Source organism: Cnephaeus nilssonii (genome assembly GCF_951640355.1).
Source record: "Cnephaeus nilssonii genome assembly, chromosome: 1".
Taxonomy (NCBI): domain Eukaryota; kingdom Metazoa; phylum Chordata; class Mammalia; order Chiroptera; family Vespertilionidae; genus Cnephaeus; species Cnephaeus nilssonii.
In genome coordinates, this window is record NC_137072.1 from 56591003 (window position 1) to 56615030 (window position 24028).

At 36.8% G+C, this 24028-nt stretch overlaps 1 protein-coding gene across 2 annotated transcripts in view; it reads right to left on the reverse strand.

Annotated features, from left to right (window-relative positions):
- GRID2 (glutamate ionotropic receptor delta type subunit 2) overlaps nucleotides 1-24028 on the reverse strand; it is a gene marked incomplete at its 3' end in the record, with an annotated part of 1404804 nt that overhangs the window by 604090 nt on the left and 776686 nt on the right. For both annotated transcript variants that reach the window (XM_079766351.1, XM_079766350.1), the window contains one exon: nucleotides 3629-3682. In XM_079766351.1, coding sequence (XP_079622477.1) covers nucleotides 3629-3682 — 54 coding nt within the window. The remainder of the gene's footprint in view (nucleotides 1-3628; nucleotides 3683-24028) is intronic.

The window sequence follows — 24028 nt, forward strand, 5'->3', positions numbered from 1 at the left end:
CAATGCTTACATGGAAAGGCTGTTCTGAGCTGGATCCACTGATTGTAGGAAGAAGATAAATACCATTATCAACTACTAACATATGATTGATTACACCATATGAACAAGCACAGCCTCTCATTATTACAGCTCACGTAATGCAAATGAAAAAATATATTTGTTTTCAACTTTCTACCTCAATTTGTATCATGATGTACAATGCCAACTTTGATTTATAGTCTCTCTCTAAAAAAATATTGATGCAATAAGATTATATAAATGTTTGCAACCCATTTTAAAATTAGCAATAAAATAGTAGTTATACAAACCAAACTAGGCAGATTAGTGTTTTCCATGTTCAAACAAAATGGGCATTTGCATGTTGTTAGGGTTTATTGCTGATGTTGTTGCTGTTACTTTTAGAGTTTATTTGCTCCCTAAAATATTTGAGAAATGCATATTTCTTCTTTTATGGACACTAGGGTAAATTATGATTCATCCATTATAAATTTGTACACAACAGGCTGTAAATGAAGTAAAGGTAGTGAGAGTCAAGTTTTCTGAGGCATGTTTCAAAGAGATTGAGGTGACTGAATAAAGTCATGTGGAAGCAAAAGTGCTGACTACAGATATACTGACGATTGCGGGGGGTTGAAAATACAAAAACAATATGCTTAATCTCTGAGTTTTAACCTAAAAGAGCTAAAAAACAACAATCAGCATATACAGTGTGGGCTGTGAATATCAGGTTTTTCAAAGACTAGGTGGTATTGACCTGTCCAAAAGAAATGACACCTCTACTCAAGGACTAGCAAAGAGGGCTATGGGAGAGAGAGACATTAAGAGATTCAATAATAGTAAAGAAATGTTATAAATAATTATGACAGTAGAAGACACAAGTGTAAAGGAGCAAAAAATAATTGAGGTCTTCTATATTTCTAACATTTATTGAATTATTTGCTGGTTAGATTGCTCTGTTTGTGTGTTTATTTCCAAAATTATGGCTCAAACTATTAAACTCCACTTAAAGATAGCATTTGCCCTCCTAAGAATTTATGTAATAAGATTTAATATCTTCAACAAAATGGGCATAATGTTTATGAAAGATATATGGCAATATAACTGTTATTATTCTTTCTGTGATATTCACCTAAGTAGTAGGTAGATGACACTGGTGTTCTGGGGAGCTTTACATGGTTCACACTTTTAAGATTCAGGTGTAATTTCATCAGTTCCATTGGATATGGAAAAATAATTAATTCAGGGGTTACTTCTTTGATCTAGTCAAAGAATAAAAGAGAATAGGCATTTCCATTTAATGATTATAAGTATTAACTAGTTTGATTAATCTATGTCTCTAGGGAGGCAATACATCACTTTTTCTTCCTAGCCAACTCTATTGACACAAACAAATAAAATGACTCCAATGTGTTTCACATTGGGAAATCTGTGTGATCAATTCCACATCAGAAGGTGGTTGTGAGAAAAACACACACACACACACACACACACAAGGAATTAGGGGGATTCTCTATTTTAAAAAATAGTAATTTAGGAAATAATTAAATTAAGAAAAAATAATAGACTAAATGGCTCCCATAAGATTAAAGTTAAGGTAGCAGACATTTCAAATATATAATCTGTAAGGAAAATTATTTTTACAAAAGGAAAAGAAAACAAAGCAAAAGCAACCAAAGCTTTAGACTGAAAAATGCTCTTTTAAATCCCATTATTACTACTTAATAATTGTGTAGTATTTGGCAAACTTTTCTATTTCTTTGAACCTTGCAGAAAAGTAAAAGTGAAATACCTAATATGAAAAATTATCCTGCAACTTTGCTAAGCTTCTCTTTCTCTTCTCTCTATCTTGATATTTAATCACTAGAGGCCCAGTGCATGACATTTGTGCACTGGTTGGGGGGGATCCCTCAGCTGGGCCTGTGCCCTCTCGCAGTCCAGGAGCCCTCGGGGGATGTCCGACCTGTCAGTTGGACATCCCCCAAGGGGTCCTAATCACTGCTTTGGAGGTGGGTGAGGCTCCCAATACCACTGCTGTGCTCGCCAGCCGTTAGCCCCTTCTTCTGGCTGGGCAGCACTCCCCCTGTGGGAGCACACTGACTACCAGGGGGCAGCTCCTGCATTGAGCGTCTGCCCCCTGGTGGTCAGTGCGTGTCTTAGCTACTGGTCGTTCTGCTGTTCAGTCAATTTGCATATTAGGGTTTTATTATATAGGATTCTAGATGAAAATAAAGAGGCATTAGAAAATTTGAAGATATCAAAACTTCATTGAAAAGCAGATCTCACACATACACGTTACCTGTTGGGATTTCAGAAAAAAAGCAAACAGATCTTGATTTAAAATTTAAAAAATATAAGTCATAATGTTTGGCCAACCAAAACAGACTTGCAAAATGTTTAGTTTTGTGTGTTGTTTTTTTTCACTGAGCTAAAAAGAACTAGTAGATCAATGAAGCGTGGTGTTGGAAAAACAATTTGAAACATTTTTCTGCGGAAAAAAAAAAAGGCAAATCATTTACTCACTATGAACCTCATTCCCTCAGTACCTCTAAAGTAATGTATAATACTCAACAAAACAATGTGTAAGAATGTGCTCTTTAAACTTAAATGTGCCATGATCATTATTGTAGTACCACTTATTGAGGCACTGTGTTAAGACTACTAGATAAGTATCTCACTTAATTTTTATTATGAACTAGAAAAGTAAATGTTATTATAGTTACTGTACAAGTGAAACATTAGAGGAACAGGATGCTTTATAGTATATATCCAAAATAACATAGCTAACAAATTTTAGAGCTAGGATTGATCCGATCTTGCTGACTGCAAAACCAGAAGTCTTACCCAAAATGCAATTTTTCCCTGCAACAAAATTTATTATTCTATAAATCAATATGTAGTATCTAGTGATACATCATAATACATTACTTTTATCCATAAGTAATATAATTTATTTAATGCTAGGTTTTGTTGAGGCCGAATCCACATTATATCATTATTTGTCCATAACTCATCTGCTCATTGTCCTTTTCGAAATCTGACAGGCAGGTGCTAATGGAAACGTATTTCACAAGGCTCTCATATTGTAATGCATTTTTCATCTTATGTATTGTTGTTACAAAAGTAAAAAAAAAAACCAAAAAACTTTCACAAGGAATTTGACAAGTTGATGGATTTTAAAACAGTTGTATTCCTTTATGAAAAGAAAAAATCTGTTCTTGTTTATTCCTATTAATATGCTGAACTACTTAAGGGGAGTGGATATAAAAAATTCTAGAAACAATATTAAAATATAAAAGGAACACAAACACTCCACTGGGAGGAATTCACTTACAAAGAGGAACTGTACTTTTTGTAAAGATGAACTCCCGAAGCAAGCACAGTGTTCCAGCGGAAAGGACTAAAAGATACTCAGTGGGGAAGACATTCTCCATTTATTTTATTCATACAAAGCCCTTCATAATTTTAAAAAACACTCCTTATCCTATTTTTACTTAACAGAATTCACTCAGTAAGATGAACATTTACTTTGTGTTCGTTTACACTTAGACATTCAAGGCCAGAGGCAATGCTGTGACTATACATATAAAAACAGGACCTGGAGTTGACAATAAGATTTAGTTGGTTTTACCTCATTTATAATGATCCAGTGACAGTCAAAAGCAACCAAATTAGTCTCCACAACCTAGAACAGAAAACAAACCAGCTATCAGTCAGTATTAATTATGGAAAATAATCCAAACCAAATGCATGTACTTTGAAAAAAATGAAATAAAAAATAAGTAAATAAATAAACCACATGTTAGAAAGGTCATTATTCAATTGATGATGGAAAAGTGTTAGCAAAGAACTGTGGATTCAAGCATTGGTGTTTGATGTGTAGAGGCATTTTAGACTTGCTAATTAAATTTGAAAATATAGTTCATCAAAAGCCTAGACATAGGTTTCAACTAAAAAATAATATGATACTCTATAGTGATTTAACTGAGAGTGGAGTTTCAATTGCACTTCATATTCCAAATAAACATTGATGGCTTTCTATTATCCACCTAATAAATATCTAAGTGCTATCTCTCTACAATCTGGCTTAACATTCTTATATTCTAACACTTCCCTGTGTATATGCTTGCTCTTGTCTTGATAAAGTAAACTGTCTATGTTCTGAAAAGCTTTGTATATGTATTCTAAAGAGATAAATTTGGTAAAGTATCTGAATGTAAAGGCTAAAAGCAATAAACATTATATTAGCATTACGTTACAGGTGGGTAATTTTGGTGGCTTTCAAATTGCTAATAACGTGAATAAAAATAAAACATATGTAAAAGAAAAAGCAAACAATATATAGATAACAATATTGGCTGACTAACTTTGGATAAATTTATTCTAAACAATTCTTGGCTTAGGCCAAAACAGAAAGGCATGTGTGTGTGTGTGTGTGTGTGTGTGTGTGTGTGTGTGTGTGAGTTTCCATTCTATCTAATCTTATCATACACATCTAAGACATGTTATTATGATTTAAATCAAAAGGCATATCCTATCTAATAAAGAGGGAATATGCTAATTGACCTTCACGCCATCAAAGATGGCAGCACCCACAGCAATAAGGAGGGAATATGCTAATTGACTACCCCACCCTCAAGATGGCAGTGCTCGGTCCTCTCAGCCCCCCAGCCACCCAGGGCTGGCCCAAGGTTCAGGCAAGCCTCGGATGTCGACTGCCCAGCCACTTAGGGCCGGCCCGAGGGACGACCAAATGACTGAGCAGCAGGCTGTGTGGGGTGACCAGGCCAGTGGGGGGGCAGTTAGGAATGACCAGGCCAGCAGGGAGAGGGCAGTTGGATGAGACCTGGCTGGCGGGGGAGGGGGCAGTTAGGGGTTACCAGGCAGGCAGGCAGGTGAGAGATTAGGAGCCAGCAGTCCAGGATTGTGAGAGGAATCCTGGATTGTAGAGGGTGCAGGCTGGGCTGAGGGGAACCCCCCGCCCCGTGCACAAATTTCGTGCACCAGGCCTCTAGTAGGCATATAATGAGTAAGTGTATTTTTTAAGAGATCATTCCATTATTTTCAGCAACAATATCCAAAGATTGGGTTTTAAATAAAGATGATTTCTAATAAATAGCAAGGAAATGCTAGAAAATGTGAATTTCATTTTGGTGGTCAGTCTTTGTCCTATTGAAAAATGCCTATGGAAAGATGTATTCAAACACAAGAAATGCAATTGCAAATATATTTCTTATGAGATGCGATGTTTTTTCAAAGTACATAATTATTTTCAGAATGTTTTTTAATTTTGGTATAAATTTTATGATTTCAAAATACAGCATATTGGCCCATATAATATTACTGATATATAAATATAATATATTATCATAGAAGATAGGATATGTTATCTATTTGAGTTATATCATTATTATCATTTTTTTGAAACATATGTATGCTCCACTTATATGTGATACTTAATGTAGAAAGTATGATCCAGGAAAGTTTTTAATTTTAGCTAAAAAACATAAAATCACTTTACTCCAGTAATTGCAGCCTTTATTCCTAATTTTATGATTATTTTTCTTACACTGTGTCAGTGGCAAATAAATCATCAGTAATTTACTAACAATAAATAGTATTAGAAAATCAGTGGGAATTCCATAAAAACTTAGTAAAGGCATACAAACCAAAGACTCAAATGTAAGAAAAATAGTTCTCTGCATGAAATGAAATCAGGTATAGATAAGGGAAAATGACTAAAACATGAAGATAGGGAGAATTCAGAGAGAAGAGTAATGAAAGCCAAGATATAGATTGAATGTACTTCTGAAGCCATATTATTAGTAGAGTGAAGAGATGACTCAATTTAGTTTAAATTGTTTCCATTTAAGTAATCTGTACCAGGTAGCCAGATTAAGCAAAAATTCAGGCTATGGGAACTTTGCATTAACCTGTAAAACTTAATAGGTAAAAAGCTGTTTTATATCCAACAGAATTTATGAAATAAGTAGAAGGTAAAGAGTTACAATGGGAACTTATTGGCAATTTGTCTAGTCCATAAAACTTACTCATCTTTCTCCCTCTCTTGCTGGAAATGAACTTTCAGGCAAGAGCATGAGAAAGTATAATGTCACAGGTTCAATCTTGTGTTTCAAATATCTAATCCCAGATTCCACTCTCTGGACCTCCCCCCCTTGCTTACTGTGAGCAGGGAAATCATCTTCTCTCACTCCTGTCTTTGGTTTTACTCATGACTACTAACATATGAGACATTTGGCAGTATTAATTTGAAACAAGAAAAATTATTAGCACATTACTGCATTAAAAAAATAAAACATTTATCACAATAGTGTGAGTTCATGGAGCAGACACCAATCCCCATTCCCTGACGTGGTATTGCACTAACCGAGAAATAAACCTCAGTTCTGTGGAGACATTATTACATTTTGGGCCTACCTGTTGGAATAATTTAGCATATCTTATATAATGCAATTCTTTTTTTTATTAATCTCAGCTATGCAATTTTTCTAGCCCTAACAAATTTTAATAAACAAACTCAGTAATTTTAACATATGTGATTTTATAAAAGCATGATTTTAAAACCATGCAATAGTTGTTGGCTTTTTCATGCATAGTGAATATGCAGGGCTTGTTTTTGCAATTCCACTTTTCTTTGGGGAAGGAAAGAAAATTATAGGGAAAAAAATATAAAAGAATGAATAGTTGGATCTCTCATCCCTTTAATTATATACCCAAACATACATGTATACAAAACTAAAATCCATATGTTTGTGTGACACCATGTTTTAAAGAATCTTTGAAAATTGTATTGCTATGTTGTACATAGACAGTTAAGGCTCTCATTCATTATCTGAGAAACTGTCCACTAAAAGAGGAATATAATTTCCTTGGGTCTGAGTTGACATTTTCACACATAACCAACAAGCTGGCATGAGTTCTCTGGTTTTTTATAATTGAATGTTTCTAAAAGTGAGCAATGTGAGACAGGTACTAATATAAAAGTAACTGATATCTGTTACAAAAGGAGCATTTAGTAAGGGTCATTAAAAAATGACAGAGAGGTCAACAGCCTACACCTTGGAAACCCAGTAGGTTTTGAGTCCCTTCACTTAAATGACTAATATAGATATAGGAGTAGGCATACTCCTATACATATACGCCTTGCCTATATTAGATATATATTGCACAACTGGTTATATTACATAAAATGTACTATTGAACATATATATATATATATATATATATATATATATATATATATATACACACACACACACACACACACTAGAGGCCCAATGCATGAAGATTCGTGCAAGAATAGGCCTTCCTTCCCCTGGCTGCCGGCACTGCCTTCGCTCTGGTCAGAGGTGCCTTTCCACTCCGGCCCGGAGCTGCCCAGAGACCCGGAGCAGCTGGGGTGGTGCGGAACGCCTGCGTCGTGGTGACGCAAGCATCCCACCCTGCCCCCGGCCGCTCGGCGCCTGCATATGCAAATTAACCCACCATCTTTGTTGGGTTAATTTGTATACTCACTCCTGATTGGCTAGTGGGCATCACAAAGGTACGGTCAGTTAGCATGTTACTCTTTTATTAGGTAGATAATGTAAAATTATAGTGGAGTTAAAAGATACAAAAGAGTGGTAATGTTTATTGTTTTCACATATTAGCAAAGTGAGCTACTATAGTGAGCTTTCTTAGGAGAGACTTATTTACATAAAAGAAAAATTCTTGGCCCTAGCCAGTTTGGCTCAGTGGAGAGAGCATTGGCCTGCAGACCAAAGGGTCCCAGGTTTGATTTTGGTCAAAGGCAAGTACCTTGGTTGCAGGCTCCTCCCCAGCCTGGGGCCTGGTTAGGAAGTGTGAAGGAGGCAATCAATCAATGTGTTTCTCTCACATCGATATTTCTCTCTGCCTTTCCCTCTCTCTTTCACTCTCTTTAAAAATTAATAGAAAAATATCCTCTGGTGAGAATTCAAAAAAAAAAAAAAAAAAGAAAATAAAGAAATTCTCAGCTACTTGTGTAGATAACAAAGACCAACTATGTAAATCACAAATAAATATATCTGATAATATTTAACCCTTTGCACTCGCTTGCTTTTTTTCTCGATTCCTTTGTTCTAATGCTAACCGTGTCGAGTCACACTCGACATCCGAGTGCAAAAGGTTAAATTTTTTAGTAATATTAACCTCTTTCCACTTGGTGCACTTCAGCCTAGGTAATGCTATATTGAACTAGTGGTATTACTAGCTTTAATAATTAAATTAGTCTTGAATAAAAGATTAAGAAGCAATTGTAAGACATTCTAGAATTTTTGAAACCATGTATTTACCTCCAAGTTACATTAGAACTCAAAACAGGAAAAACTGTTTCCTTTCCCCAACCTCCTCGCCTAAGTAGCACATCTCTTAGTTAATCAGTAAACACATCTGAAGCCCACGAAAGAGATTAAACAACTTGAAATTTTCCTTTTTGTCAGTGGGAACTTATTTTATATCTAAGCACATCACTATTATAGTTGTCTCAATCTGTGGATTCTTATAAAGGTTTAGTAAGTTAGTAAGCAGTGATTGTACATTTTAAGCCAAAATTAAAAAAAAAAAGTTTGCTAAGCAATATTGAAGGTCCTAAAAACAATATATATTTTATTATCATAATGATAAAAAACAGTGCTCAAAACATCACATTATGCTTGGACTATTAAAAGAAAGTAACAAGAAAAAAAAATAGAACTATCCAATGGGGATTCTAGTGTGTTCGGTTATCAAAATAGCAGGAAGAGAGGAAGTATGGATTTTCCTTGGTAATTTGTTTCTCTTTCCCTCTTATACCATGCTTCTCTCTTACTATATGTGTGTATATTAGTAACTAGCAATTAGTAACCAAGCATAGTGCATGTTCAGGTAGAGTTGCTACCACACACTGATATATAGTAATGTAGTTACAACAAATGAGACTATCAACCTCCCAAGAATCTGAGCTTCCTTTAGGGGTGTGAGCAAAATGAGGGGCTGGGGAGGGAATAAAGTCTTGTCAGGAAGACAAGCCCTGAGTAAGGACAGACCATCTGTCGCTGGCAGGTACTCTAGAACTTCTGAATCTTTAGAAAAGTCCGAGAAGTTATCACCATGTTTTCTGTCATTTGTTCTCCAATCTTTAGATGTGCTAAATAAGATATTCTGAAGCAAAGGAACTGCCAGAGCATGCACCTCACTGGTAATAAATGTGGAACATTTCCTACGCGCACAGAGGACAATTTAATTGACTAAACAACAAAGAGCAACATGCTGCTTTTCACTCAACCTTGTGGCTTAACTAAATTAAGCTTGCTCCCTTTGTAGGAAGAACTAAAATAAATATCACACATTTATACAAAGGGTTCCAGTGCTCTGTGCACCTGCAGCAGCAATGATTTCAGGGGTTTGCTTCCTTCCCCTGCCCATTCCACATCGCCAGGTGGAAATATCTGAATGGCATGCCTGGGGGAGGACACCAGTGGTTATTCTGAATCAAGTAGCCAGAGAAATAGTAAAGGCTACTCCCTCCCTGTCTCCTCATCTGCAGTAATACTATAGCTTATATCATCAGCATTTTTAGAACCTTATTCTTTGGGAAACTACTGCTACTAAAATACATAAGCATCCTATAGCCAAATAGATTCAGAAATGCCAGAATAAATAGATGTAATTACTGCATTACTCTTCAATATTTTAACAAGTTCATGTTAATTCCTATATAATAAAAGGCTAATATGCAAACTGTCCCCTTGGGAGTTTGACTGGGAGTTCAACCACTTGCTATGACATGCGCTGACCACCAGGGGGCAGCACAGAATGAAGGAAGGCCCCAGCCAGCAGCTGGCAGCTGAGGGAAGGAAGGCCCCGGCTGGCAGCCGGGAGGTCCCAATCAGCCCTGATCACCAGCCAGGGCTAGGGACCCTACTTATGCTAGGGACTCTACCCATGCACAAATTTCGTGCACTGGGCCTCTAGTATCAAAAAGTAATATTAATGTAAATTATTATTTCATGTATTATTTTGGGACATATTTTCAGACTTATGAGCTTGAGCTCTAAAGTGAAACAGCCAATACATCTATTTTCTTAGTTTTGTCATTTGTCACTAGGATTACTGAAAGTGTCCACGTAATAGAATCATAACAAAGATTAAATGCAATAATGACACACTGCAAATTCTCAATAAATACCAACTCCTTATATTAACTAGTATGCTTTACAGAACTCCAAGAGAACATACTTGGAATGTAGCATATTCCAAATGAAATTAACCATGAAAACCATTTTTTTCCCATTACAAATCTTATGCAATTAGTACTTTTTAAGAAATGTAGACTGGAATCGATGTTAATTTAGCCACACATTTCTAAAAGTTCTAAAATTTTATTAAAACACTGTTAGGAGTTTTGTCATTTTAAAATCATGCTATTACAGTAACCCTACAGAGTGCAATTTTCTGCAAAACAAAAACAAACGTTGAATTACCATATTTTATGTAAAACCCAAATGCATATGTAATAGTTCTGACCAAATAGTGATACTAATTCTTTCTTCTTAATCTTTTTCCTTCCTTTCTAATAAAACATAGCAAGTCAAAACTAAACAAAACTACTGCACTCTTCTCCAATAAAGTATAGAAAGGATTCCCTATCATGAATAAAGCTTATAATGCATAGATTTTTAGCTAGGGGTTCATGGATTTACAGTACAAACTCTACATGCAGTTGCCTGAGTGTCATATATGGCTAACTGTACTACGACAAAGTTTTGTTCTAAAAAAAAAGCAAATGCAATAAACTACTACACATCTCAAAAATAGAGTGGCAATAAAACATGTCAGCCTTCTTAAGGCATCTATCTATCTATCTATCTATCTATCTATCTATCTATCTATCTATATAAAAGCCCAGCGACCGAATGGTGGAATGACCAGAACGACCAGTTGACCAGTCACTATAACAAGCACTGACCACCAAAGGGCAGATGATCAATGCAGGAGCTGCCCCCTGGTGGTCAGTGCACTCCCACAGTGGGAGCGCCACTTAGCTGACCGGGATCAGCAGTTCTCCCACAGTGGGCCTATCCCCACAGGCCATGCCCCCCACCAGTGCACGAATCTGTGTACCGGGCCTCTAGTAGTAAAGATAATGTGAGCAGGGATTAATTTCCATTGATTGTGGTTTTATTGTTTTCGTTAGCTTGTTTTATTTTCATTTTTTGTTGTTGTTGTTTTGTTTTTCCCCCTCTCATTAGAACTGAGAAGCCATACTATGAGGAGAGAGTTTTATTTGTGTAGATTCCATTTTAAAATCCCAACTATATCCAGCAGATGGCATCAGTAATCCCTATTGTTGATATTGGACAGCCTGGGGATATTCTGAAACCACTGACTGGTTTGCATTTCCCCTTAAGCTCAGCATGGATTCCCAACTCTCTTCTGTCCTTATCCAAGCAGCCACTATCTGCCATCTCACTCTGGGCTTTTTGCTTTAGAATCTCTGCTCTATTCTACCAGCTGGAAGACCACAACACAGTTTCATCCAAGTCCTCTTGCCATTACTGCCAAAGTTATTTCACAAATGGATATGTTAGAATTATTGTTACTGTTGAGCAGTTGAGTCTTCCCACATCCCCTGGGAGATGGAAGCATGCCACCTCTGAGAACTGGCCAACAATATGCAACCTGCTGTGCTTCTTAATGTGGAAAGATGGGTGCTAATGCGGGCCAATAGAGATTTTGGGTTCATCATGTGGCATAGACCCACCTTACTGTGTCCTACATTATTGAACAGAGATTGAATAGTGATTAAAAGTGAATATGGGATTTAAAAAAAATTTAGCCTGATGAAACTTTGACAATTAATTTTGGTGCATGGGGTCACTCTGTTACTGTTTTAATTCTTTGTGAGTCTCTGCTTGCATTGGGGTTCTTTTAGATGTCTGCTATAGTGATTGAAGGTACATTATCCCAAAACAATCAGGACAAGCAGTGTTTGTTGAAGGACCACTATCCCTTGCCTTGCCTCTTTTACCATATTTCCATGTTAACTTGTTATACAACAGGGTATTATATTAAGATATTTATTTTATTTATTTTTTAACAGCTAAATAACCCTGGGAAGAGTAGATCAATTCTAGAGAATAACAGACAAACATATGAATATGAGTTCTTACTTGGAGTTTGATCAGGGCTTAAAATCATGATTTGGGGGCACACTGACACTTGGTTGCTAGGATTCATGAAATAAGGCTTTCTCGCTATCTTGAAGCAAATAAAGGGGGAAAGCCTCTGTTATAGTGAAGTCTACTGATCATATCAAATTGCAACGGACAGGCCCTTCACAACTGTGAACTTTCATGCCTTCACTTTGTTCCTTTTGATGTCTTCTCTGTCCTCTCTCCTTGGCAAAGTGCTTCTCAAAATTCAAAGACTGAAGCAAATGTCAAATTTCCCTCCACCCCTAACCCCTGACAGTATTGTCCTGACACTTATGCTCATCTAATACACTGCAGAAACCTTTATTCCATCCTTAATTAAATTGTGTGTAGGTATGTAACTGGCTGTGAAGGCTATGTTGTGTCTTCCACTCTCCTTATTTCCTCTGCTACAGCTGGAGGACTGGCTTTCTTGCTGGTCCAGTACCATCCTTTGCTCTTGCTTTGCCTTCTAGATCGCTCTTGCACCTGGGGCATTCACAGAGCCCCTTCCTTCACTTCATTTACCATAGTTCTCTGCATAAATGTCACTTCTATTATCACCCATCCTGGCTCCCCATGCACTTATCCACCTGAGACAAACACACACACACACACACACACACACACACACACACTCACACTCAGTTATTTACTGTTTCCTTCTTTGCCCTAGGATATAAGCTTCACAGAAGAATTACATTTTTTTAATCACTAATCTGTTCCCTTAAAATGATCAGTGACATATTGTAGGGTTTCAGTAAAATTTGTTGCCAGACAGGCAGATTTTCACTAGATGTTTGTTTGTAGAAAAAAGATAACTATATAGCCATAATGGATGTTTGTACATTTGTGTATATCCTACTTTACCTAAGACTAAATCATTTGATAAACTTGTATTGGAAAGAAGTCATTAGGTCAAATTTAATTACAAAAAATTAAATAATTGGAAAATGACTGAATTGCATTTTCTCAACTGAGGAGATTTTGCTTATTTATGTGGTAATAAAATATAGACGTAATATATTCAAGATCTCTAAAGTCAAATACCTCAGAATTTAGAGGCTATGTGGTATTAGAGAAAGAATGTAAAATTTGAATAATGGGGCTTAGGTTCAAATGCCAGATCTCCTATTGACAGTCAGATATGTCGCTTACCCTGAGTCTCAGTTCCCTGATGATCTGAATAATGCTTTTTTCACTGGAGTATAGTGAGAATTAAATGGATGGATGTAGCTAAAGCAACTCTAACATTATAAGTGTTCAAAAATGCTGATCTCTTTTCTCCGTTAACCCTCTTTCACGTCTTCACTCAGTTTGCTGCAGTATTTTTCACAGTACTCATAAATGACTATGAACACATTTCTTCAATTCAGTAAATGTTATTGAATGCTATTTACAATACATCAATCCTATCTAATAAAGAGGGAATATGATAATTGATCTTCATGCCATTGCAAAGATGGCAGAGCCCACAGCCAATAAGGAGGGAATATGCTGATTGACTGCCCCACCTTCAAAGATGGAGGCACCCACAGCCAATAAGGAGACACTATGCTAATTGCCCTCAGCCCCAGCCTTGCCACGTGCCTGCCTCTGGAGTTCTCCAGTCCCTTCAGCCCCACAGCCGCTGAGGGCCAGCCCGAGGCACAGGCAAGCCTTGGATGGTGGCTGCCCAGCCGACACCCGAGGTGCGGGCACGCCTCGGATTGTGGCTGCCCAGCTGCCCAGGGAAAGCCCGAGGTGCAGGCAAGCCTCAGATGGTGGCTGCCTAGCTTCCCAGGGCTGCCCGAGGCTAAGGTAACCAGGGCCGGCCAAGGCTTATTCTGCCAGCAGTGGCAGCAGCAGAGGTGTGATAGGGCATCGCCTTCCCATGATCACCGGGTCGCCTCCCGCCCCTAAGGGCTCCCGGACTGTGAGAGGAGGCAGGCTGGGCTGAGGGACACACCCTCCAGTGCATGAATATTCATGCACTGGGCCTCTAGTAATATAATAAAAGCTAATATTTTATTGAGTGCTTACTATGTGAAAGACACTAAGTGCATATGTACCTAATCTATATCTAATCTATATCTATATATCTATATCTATCTATATACATCTATATATAACTTTACTGCTCACAATAGCCTTATAATGAGAGTACTACATTATGTCTACCTTATATGTAAAGAAACTAACCTAAATCATAAAGCCCAGAGTTAAAACCAGAATTAATAACTAGGAAATATCCATCCTACGTAACATTCTTATAGCCCTCTTTCTCTACATTTCATAAATTATTGTGCTTTTTGCAAAATTAAAATAATTAGTTCAACTAAATACTATAGAACATTGTGCAGTATATGATAAAATTTTATGTATTTAAACTCTATTATGTAACTTGTGTCAACTATATACCTTTGAGAGAGAGAAAGAGAGAATGAATCATGAAGAATCTGATAAGTGCAGCTGATTTCACCCACCATTAATCTCCATGACCATTTGTCTTGAAGGGATGTAAGAAAATTGCCTCTCTTTTATAGTGAGTCTTAGTTCTCATATTGTATACCTTTCAGAATGGTATACTGATGCTTAACCAGAGAAACAGTTATCTGTTTCTGCTCTCTCATCCAAACCAAACTTTTGATTGAAGGGCCAAAAACATCTAGCAAAGAAAATGGACAATGAGTCTTAGGTATTTAGCAATAAGACAATTAGCATTAGTTTTTGCAGTTAGCTAATCAGTTTACTCATGTTATTTGTGTAACTTGGCTGTATTCTGGGTTATCAATAGCTCATCACGGTGAAGCCACTATCATGGCTGATTAATACTCATTAAAGACACTTCTAGTTTAATATTTCTGTTATTCCTGGGCTTTTCCAATATTTCATGAGAACTCTGCTTTTCTAGAATATCAATATTAGTATAAAATGCTGATAATTCTAGAATCAAAAGACTTCATGGGGGAAGACAAGTATTCAAAGGTCTGATTAGTTTTGACAAACAAAATATCCCAAAGAAAAAGAAAGAAATGCAAAATGTGAACTCCCATGGTCATATTCCTAAAGTAACTTTTTGTTGGTCATTCTCAAGGTATCTTGGAGGTATGGTCCTTGAACTTTTTACAGACTCAAAACAAGACCTTTAAGCTTTCTGGGGTTTTAAAATTTCTTTCATAGTTTTTTTTTTCCATAAAAAGTATACCTTGTGGCTTACTATAAAAAATGTTTTCAGCAGTGTTGGCCTCAACAGCATGGATACTTTTCCAGAATTCCAAGCAATTGACTCTCCCGTCTGTGCTATCTTACTGTAGTAAAATATAAACCATCTTTTTCTTACCACTAACAAATCACCTTATGGTGTCAGAACTGTGTTTAGTAACAAAATGCCAGTTGAAACTGAGGCACCAACTGGTAACTAACGGCTCGAACAAAATGTCATTTGTGGAACAGAATCACAGAGGTTGACAAAGAAACCTGTGCTATGACCACATAATGTCAGGATATATAATGTCAGGAGAATAATCTGGCATGTTTTAGAGTTTTCATTGATCTTAAACCTCTTGATAAATATTTTTAATCTTAAAGGGATTTTTTATTTACATGTATGCTTATCTGTCAGTGTTTATAAATGAACAACTTGTACAAAGTGACTAGAGTTACCCTGAATGCCGTTTACATGTCTTACACACTCAACGTTACCTAGAAATAGATCACACAACTGCAAAATCATAGCTTTCAACCTTTACTAGATATTTAATTCTAAACAGCAATTCTTCTACCTGTATATATCTTTGGTTTTGCTCCCCCTCTCCATCCCATTTCCCAAGGCAGTGCATTCAACCTTTAACCATCTCCATAGACCATTCTGCTCACAAACTCCACAGGCAACTTTGTTTCCTATTTAAACAAATCATGAATAAAAATTAACAGGTAGAAATGGTTTAAAGCCCTCAAATTAAAATCCTTATTTGAATCATATTAAATAAGATTTTTTTTGGGGGGGGTGTATTACCCATGAGAAATAAAGGTTAACATTTTCATGACTGTCCTCATTCAGCTCTCATAAACAACTCTTTGAAGGCAGTTGCAATTATTTTTCCCATTTTCTAAATGAATACACACCTTCTTAACTTCATTCCTCACTTCTCTTCCTTCAAAAAGGGGACTAGTCATTACAGTAGAGCTCCAGGTCTCTTTCTTTTCTTTTTTTTTTAAAAAAAATATATTTTATTGATTTTTTACAGAGAGGAAGGAAGAGGGATAGAGAGTTAGAAACATCGATCAGCTGCCTCCTGCACACCTTCTGGGGATGTGCCCACAACCAAGGTACATGCCCTTGATCGGAATCGAACCTGGGACCTTTCAGTCTGCAGGCCTATCCTCTATCCACTGAGCCAAACCGGTTAGGGCTCCAGGCCCCTTTCTTCCTTCCTCCTTAGGGAATGTACAGCATCAGGCATCTACAGACCTTTGTGCCTTCGATGTCTCTCCATTTAATACTATGGGACTCCACATTTCCTTCCACCTATCATAGGATCTCTCCACTGACTTTCACAGACAGTCTTCTCAATATTGCCTATGATTGCTTTCTCTTTTTGCACCTCCTCTTCATATCTCAATCATTCTGGCTCTGTCCACACCTGTCCCCCAACCCTCACCCTTCTCTGCATCTGGCTGACCTCTAAGTGTCTTTCAGGACTCCCATTAGGCACAATTATAATCACCACCTCTGAGAAGTCTTCCATGATTACTACACTCTCTCCATAAATTCCTCTTACAAAAGTGCATATATATACCTCTGTCACTGAACATATCTAATTATATTTTAGCTATCTTTTTGTTTACATTCTCCACCACACAAAAAGCTACATGAGGCAGGGATGGTATTTATCGCTTTTTCTATTTCCATCAACTAACTTTGGACGTGACTCATAATAGACATTAAATAAGTATTGCAAACTGGGTAAAAACTATTATGTTGGAAGGTTGCTTTGCCTGTAGGCCCTCTGCCCATGTGAAATGCAACTGCAGATGAAAACAGTTTCCAGCATATTGAATTACCCTACCTCAAGAGCTTGTGTCTTTTATCTTCTCTGCCTGAGAACTTTGTCCAGCTTCTTTGGCCACACACAAACATAACTAGGAAGTGGGCGTATGTTAGCATCATCTCAACCAATGGTGGGAGGATGTGGATAAATGCTCCAGCTCCCTCACTCTCCATTGGGGTGTGTCCAAGGTATATCCCACAGTGTGTCAGAGGTTCCTTGCAGGACGGATCCCCTTTTGCCCACATTTACCAGTATAATCCATCCTTGGAAACACTTGACTGGCTTTTCTATTTACAGTCTCTCATGATCATCATTTCATCACTCGTGCTTCTTGGGGCCACCTCCTGAATAAATCATCTTCCCCTAAGTCCCTGTCTCAGGATCTGTACCAGTAACTCAAACTGATTCACCCTTTCTACACAAAGCACCCAATTTACTACACATGAATAGAGAATAACTCCTCTAGTTAAAATGAAAAAAAGAATTCTTGAGAAGTCGAAATACTCTTGAGAATTTGAAATGATGCACAATCTGTCTAGAGGAATTGTCTTCCTATAATGGGCTGTTGAGGCACTCCTATAATTATAAAAAGCTTTGATGTCACTGTGTACACTGTGTATATGAGGATTCTTTACGTTGCTGATTCTCAATTTTAGCAAAAATGAGGATCATCTATATAGCTCTTTCAACACACATTGCTGGGCCTATCCAAATTGTTCCTGAGTTTGAAAGCCTGCCATGGAATCTGAGAATCCATATTTCTAACAAGTTCCCAGTTGGTGCCCATGTTGCAGATTTCGTGAATCATTTTGAATCCACGCTTTACACAAAGCCCTGTTCAGTGAGTGAGTGTGATGACTTGGCATTGATTCTGTATTCAACCAATTAATTTAACAAAATCACTCAATTTTTAAAAAAATAAAATCTATTGGGGTAACATGCTATATAATAAAAGCCTAATATGCAAATCGACCAAACGGCAGAACAACCGGTAGAATGACTGGTCACTATGACGCGCACTGACCACCAGGGGGCAGACGCTCAATGCAAGAGCTGCCCCTAGCCTGCAGGCCCCAGGCCAGCCAAGGAGGGTGTCATCAGAGGCCCCCCAATCACCCTGCTGTTCGCCCTGCAGATTGGCCCTGATCACTGGCCAGGCCTATGGACCCTACCCATGCACAAATTTTGTGCACCAGGTCTCTAGTTGGTTTATAAGATTATATAAGTTTCAAGTGTACAATTCTGTGATACATGATCTGTATATTGCATTGTGTGCACAGCATCCAAAGTCAAATCTCTTCTGTCAACATATATTAGACTCACTTTACCTTTTGCTACTCCCTTCCATCTTCCCTCTGGTAACCACCATACTGTTATCTGTGTCCATGAGTATTTGTTTACTTGTTTTTCTTACTTGTTCACTTGTTGCTTGATTTAATATCTAAGAAACACATACATCCCTATCTTCGTTACACCATTATTCACGGAGGCCAAGACATGAGAACAACCGAAGTGTCCTTCCATTCAACATGAAATATACTGACCAGAGTGCTAGGTGTTGAATCACCTCATTGGGCAAGGAAGACATGGTTTTTGTTCTAAATGATCCTTCAGCCTAGCATTGGATGCTTATATGGAATATGAAGTATATAAGAGTACTTGCCAGTGTACCTATAATATTCTAGGAGAAATAACTAAAGACATGCACCTTTCCATAGAAAAAAAAAACCCACAAAAGTCTGTTTTAGAAAGAATATCGTCACTTTAAGTCTATTGTTTAAATATAGCTTCTCATTTAAGTAAAATTCTTTATGCACAATTATGGTTCATAGTTCAAGGGGTGGCCTGGAAATATGTGCCAGGACTTTCCTGGTCCATTTTAAAAGAATTACATACTGACTCTGAATCTCCATATGTTTCACAGCTGACTTAAGTATTTAGCACTGTTCACAAGGCAGTTTCATATTTAGCCTAATTTCACAGTTTACTCAGGTCAGAATGCAAGGTCTCACAAAGGTAAAACAGCAAAGAAGTATCTATTAGATGACAATCCTTTGTCTCCCTCAGAACTAAAGAGATGCACTGATGGCTGCATTTCTGAGGCCCACCTGTTTTCCTCCCTAAAGAAATTTGTTAATAGTCATCATGCAGTCTCTATGAAAAAGCTTCAAAAGGCTTCTTCCCAGGATGGCCTGATCCCAGCATCAGGAGACTTCAAGCTTATTCTGATAGTGCATATTCTTGTGAGAATTAAAAATGAGTACACAGTCAACACAAATACCATTTTCTGATTTGATCACCACAATTGTTGAAATGGAGTTATATGGTTATCATTTGTTTGATTATTTTGTTTTGTTCCTTTTCTTTTGAAGACTCAGTATGACACAGAGTATATCCATATATATGTATATACACACACACACCATTAATAAGTCATAGTCTAATGCAGGCGTCCTCAAACTATGGCCTGCGGGCCACATGCGGGTGTTTTTTCCGTTTTGTTTTTTTACTTCAAAATAAGATATGTGCAGTGTGCATAGGAATTTGTTCATAGTGTGTTTTTAAACTATAGTCCGGCCCTCCAACGGTCTCAGGGACAGTGAACTGGCCCCCTGTTTAAAAAGTTTGAGGACCCCTGGTCTAATGTAATAAGGACTTACAGTTGTTTAGTGTGCTTGTTCTTATAGATACATTTCACTAGGACTTGCAGTATGTTTTACAGTGAAGTTAGCTGAGGATAGTTTTCATATCAACAGGAAACTCTTTTCTTAAGACCTACTCATACATTGTCTCTATTTTTAGGTACAAAATTGAAAAAAAAAAAAGACACACTGACTTGCATTTTACAGTATATGTCAATTCACTGAAGTATTTATCATTCAAGTGTCTAATATTTTAAAATATAGTGTATCCATTAGGGAAAGCCATATTTTTCTAAAGATAGTTTTGACCTGCAATAAGATTTTTATTTTTTAATTTAAATTATTTTTTTTTCATTTATACTTCTTCCACAGATGCAAATTTACTCAATTGTAATTAAAGGTCCTTCATTTTAATATCTATAATCAGTTGTTCACAATGGAAAAATTACATCTTCTGAGCCACAGAATATGTTAAGAATGAGTAAGTCTGCACATTATTGTCCAAATGCTTCTTAACTATCCCTCAGTTCTAGTTGTTTTTTTTTATCATCTATCACTTAAAATAGGTATCAAATTATTAGATTTTAACTACCATCTACTTACTTAAGCCAATACTTTGGCCAAAACATAATGCCAAACCAGTATTTAGAAGGCAAATGCAGGAAAGAAAAGCAAATAAATAATTAGATATATTGCAAGGAAGAAAAAGTCCCTGATAATGAAGTAGAAAGATTAGGTAATTACTCCCTACATAAATGGGAATGGATGTTAAATGGTAAACATGCCACCTTTACTTCTTCCAATGAAATAAAACTAGAAAGAAAGGTTGTTGACATACCTTTCATAAATATAGACTCTCTGTTGAATATTTACAGTAGTTTCCAACTAGACTACTGATGCAAAGTCACTTGCTATGAACCCATTACCAACTGAAATTTGGGGGCATTTTCCTTCCACTCCCTGGAAACCACCAATGCTGTCACCATTCAAGAGAACCAAGAAGACAAAGGCCTTGTTCAGACCAGCAGGTAAGAGGAAGGCCAGATTTCCCTCCTATGAAACAGATTTCTGAGTGTCTACCATGGCCAAAACTAAGCTGGGCACTGTTAGTCTACAGATGAGACAGTCTTCCTCTCAGTCCACAAGAAGGTTATAATCTTAAAGCACATTAGAGGCAAGAAAACAAGTTAAAAAAAAAAAAAGTCAGGATAAACTTAGATTCCATGAGGAAGTTCCTCTGGGTTTTCAAAAGAGGAGAACAGTATTTATATACGTCCATGAGAAAGCTCTTTGGGCTTTAAATATGCCCATCATACCCTTTAATTGACCAGGTACAGCATCTGTGCACCTCAAGAGGTAGGAAATGCTTGACTCTCAGAGGGCCAAGGAAAATCTTCATGAGGTCTGAGGGTGCTAAATGTTTGTGTTCCCCTGAAAGTCATATGTTAAATCCTAATGTCCAATGAAAAGGTATTAGGAGGTGGTCATGTTGGCAGATGATTAGGTCTTGCGTGGAGCCCTCGTGAATGGGATTAGTGCCCTGGCAAAAGAGATCCCAGAGAGATTCTTTGCTCCTTCTACCAGGTGAGGAAACAATGGAAAGATGGCCATCTATGAACTAGGAGGCAGGCTCTCCCCAGACACACAATCTGCTAGTGCTTTGATTTTGAACTTCCTGGCTTCCAGAAATTTATAAACTTCCATTGTTTATAAACCACTGAGGTTATGGTAATTTCTTACAGCAGCCAAAAAAATGAAAACAAAGAGATCCATAAAATGACAGTGAAATTATTTTTAAATGGATCCTTTTCTGTGATTGATTGCTCCATTTTATTAAAAAGCAAAATTCTAATAAAGTTATGGTTTTCAGCTCCTGTGTAGGTAAATTACTATTCCTATCTCAAAAAGTCTTGGTTATAAGACACTAGTCCCAACAAAAAGAACTGTACATTATCACATCGCCACTGAGTCTTCAAAGGCAGGATGTAATGGGCAGAATATTGGTTTTATAGAGAGATATTGGGAAAACATAAAAAGAATGTTGAATAGTCATGCAAAAATTGATAGAGGATAAAGAGCAATTTCTGGTTAGCACTTTCTAGAACATATTGGAGAGATAAATATTTTTTGAAGTATAATATACTTAAAATGAACTTTGAATAAATGGAAAGCTGAGACTGATGCTTTTATAGACACATAATCCTTGGCTCAAATAATTGATATGCGAGGGCAGATTGGAGTTAGACAATAGTTGGGTCCACACAGAGGACAATTAGCCAGATTTGGATATGACAACAAGAAAAACCTAAATAATATTTTTACAGTTATTTGAAAAAATAAGATCTTATAAAAATATTTAGTGATGAGAGATTGATGTTTCATAATAACTACCATGTGTAAAATTGGATTTGTAAAACATTAATAATTTTATTTAAAGAAAATTTGTTAAAATTTAAATTACATAGAACCATTTGAAATCATCAAGTAGGTTTAGTTATATTCAACTAATTAATGTTTCTAATCATAAAGGCCAGAGTAAAAGAATCTCTCTCAATATTCTAGCAGTAAGCTAAGAGGAAGACAGCTTGATACTGCACTTAAGATTCTAATGTGCGGAGTGGAAAGAAGCAGATAAGCCCTGTTTCTTATCAGTTGACATTTTAAGAGGCCTGAATTCTTTCTAGGCATGTTTTTACCATAGAATAATACCAGTATGTAAAGACTCTGTAAAAACTCTTCAATTCAAACATTTTATTTCTTAAAATAAAAGAATAGAAAGCTCCATTAGAAAATCAAATCTATATTCTTTTATCTGAATACTAGATGCCCGGTGCATGATATTTGTGCACGGAGGTGGGGGGTGGGGGGGATGGGGGTCCCTCAGCCCGGTCTGTGACCTCTTGCAGTCCAGGAGCCCTCAGGGGAGCCCTTAGAGCTGCTGTGGAGGTGGGAGAGGCTACCACCACCACCGCTGCGCTCACCAGCCATGAACCTGGCTCAGGGCTTCTGGCTGAGCAGTGCTCCCATTGTGGGAGCGCACTGACTACCAGCGGGCAGCTCCTTCATTGAGCATTTGCCCCCTGGTGGTCAGTGCATGTCATAATGACCGGTTGTTCCACCATTTGGTCGATTTGCATATTGGCCTTTTATTATATAGGATATGTGCTCTTTTACATATAATTTCTTAAATTTCATTTAGCATGAATAGTGAAAAATTCACTTTAAATTTCTGATATTTGGAGTTATACCTTATCCTTCTCAGAGCTAATAAAATCTCACTAAGATAATTTCCAGATATACATTCTTTAAATTATTTTACAAATTTTCTATTTTACCTTAATAAAATTATACATATATATTGTATACATATTGAAATTATATTTTAACTTTCTTTTACTTAAACTTACTTTTAAGTTACTTTGTGAGAGTTATCAACCTGCCAATTCAAAGAAAAAAATGCAGTCAAAGTCTCAAAATATCCAATGAGAATTGTGATTAAAACAATAACAAAAAAGAGAAAAAGAATAGGTCAAAGGATGTTCTAGCTTATATCTATGAAACTGTGTCATTCTGCAAAATAATGTGTTTTTTTTCTTTGTCTTAATTGTATTTGTGGAAGTACACACAACTGGAAAAATTGATCACTTGAGCTTTGAATGTGACTTTAAGAAAGCTAAAAGAAAACATTTTAAATGGAAACTGTTCTTAAGTTCCAAGTAAAGCACATTTGTAGGGTTGAAAGTTGGGATATGATTTGTTTGAAATCCAAACTATGATTGAAATTGTCAGTTCTTCACTAAAGTGTCAAGACCCATTCAATCTGCCAAATTTCTGAATGGAGTTGAGACAATAAATCTTGCATATAGAATTTATTTTTCCTTGAGAGCAGGATTAAGTCATCTTTATTAACTCAATGGTTGTCCCAATTTATAGAAATCAATAGTGGCTTTTGAAATGTAGTTTAATAAAATATAAAAATCTATATTAAATTTAAAAAATATCAAGCATATGCCTGGCTGGCGTAGCTCAATGGTTGAGCATCGATCCATGAACCAAGACGTCACGGTTCGATTCCAGGTCAGTTTATATGCTGGGGTTGTAGGCTCCATCCCCAGTGTGGGGCATGCAGGAGGCAGCCAATCCA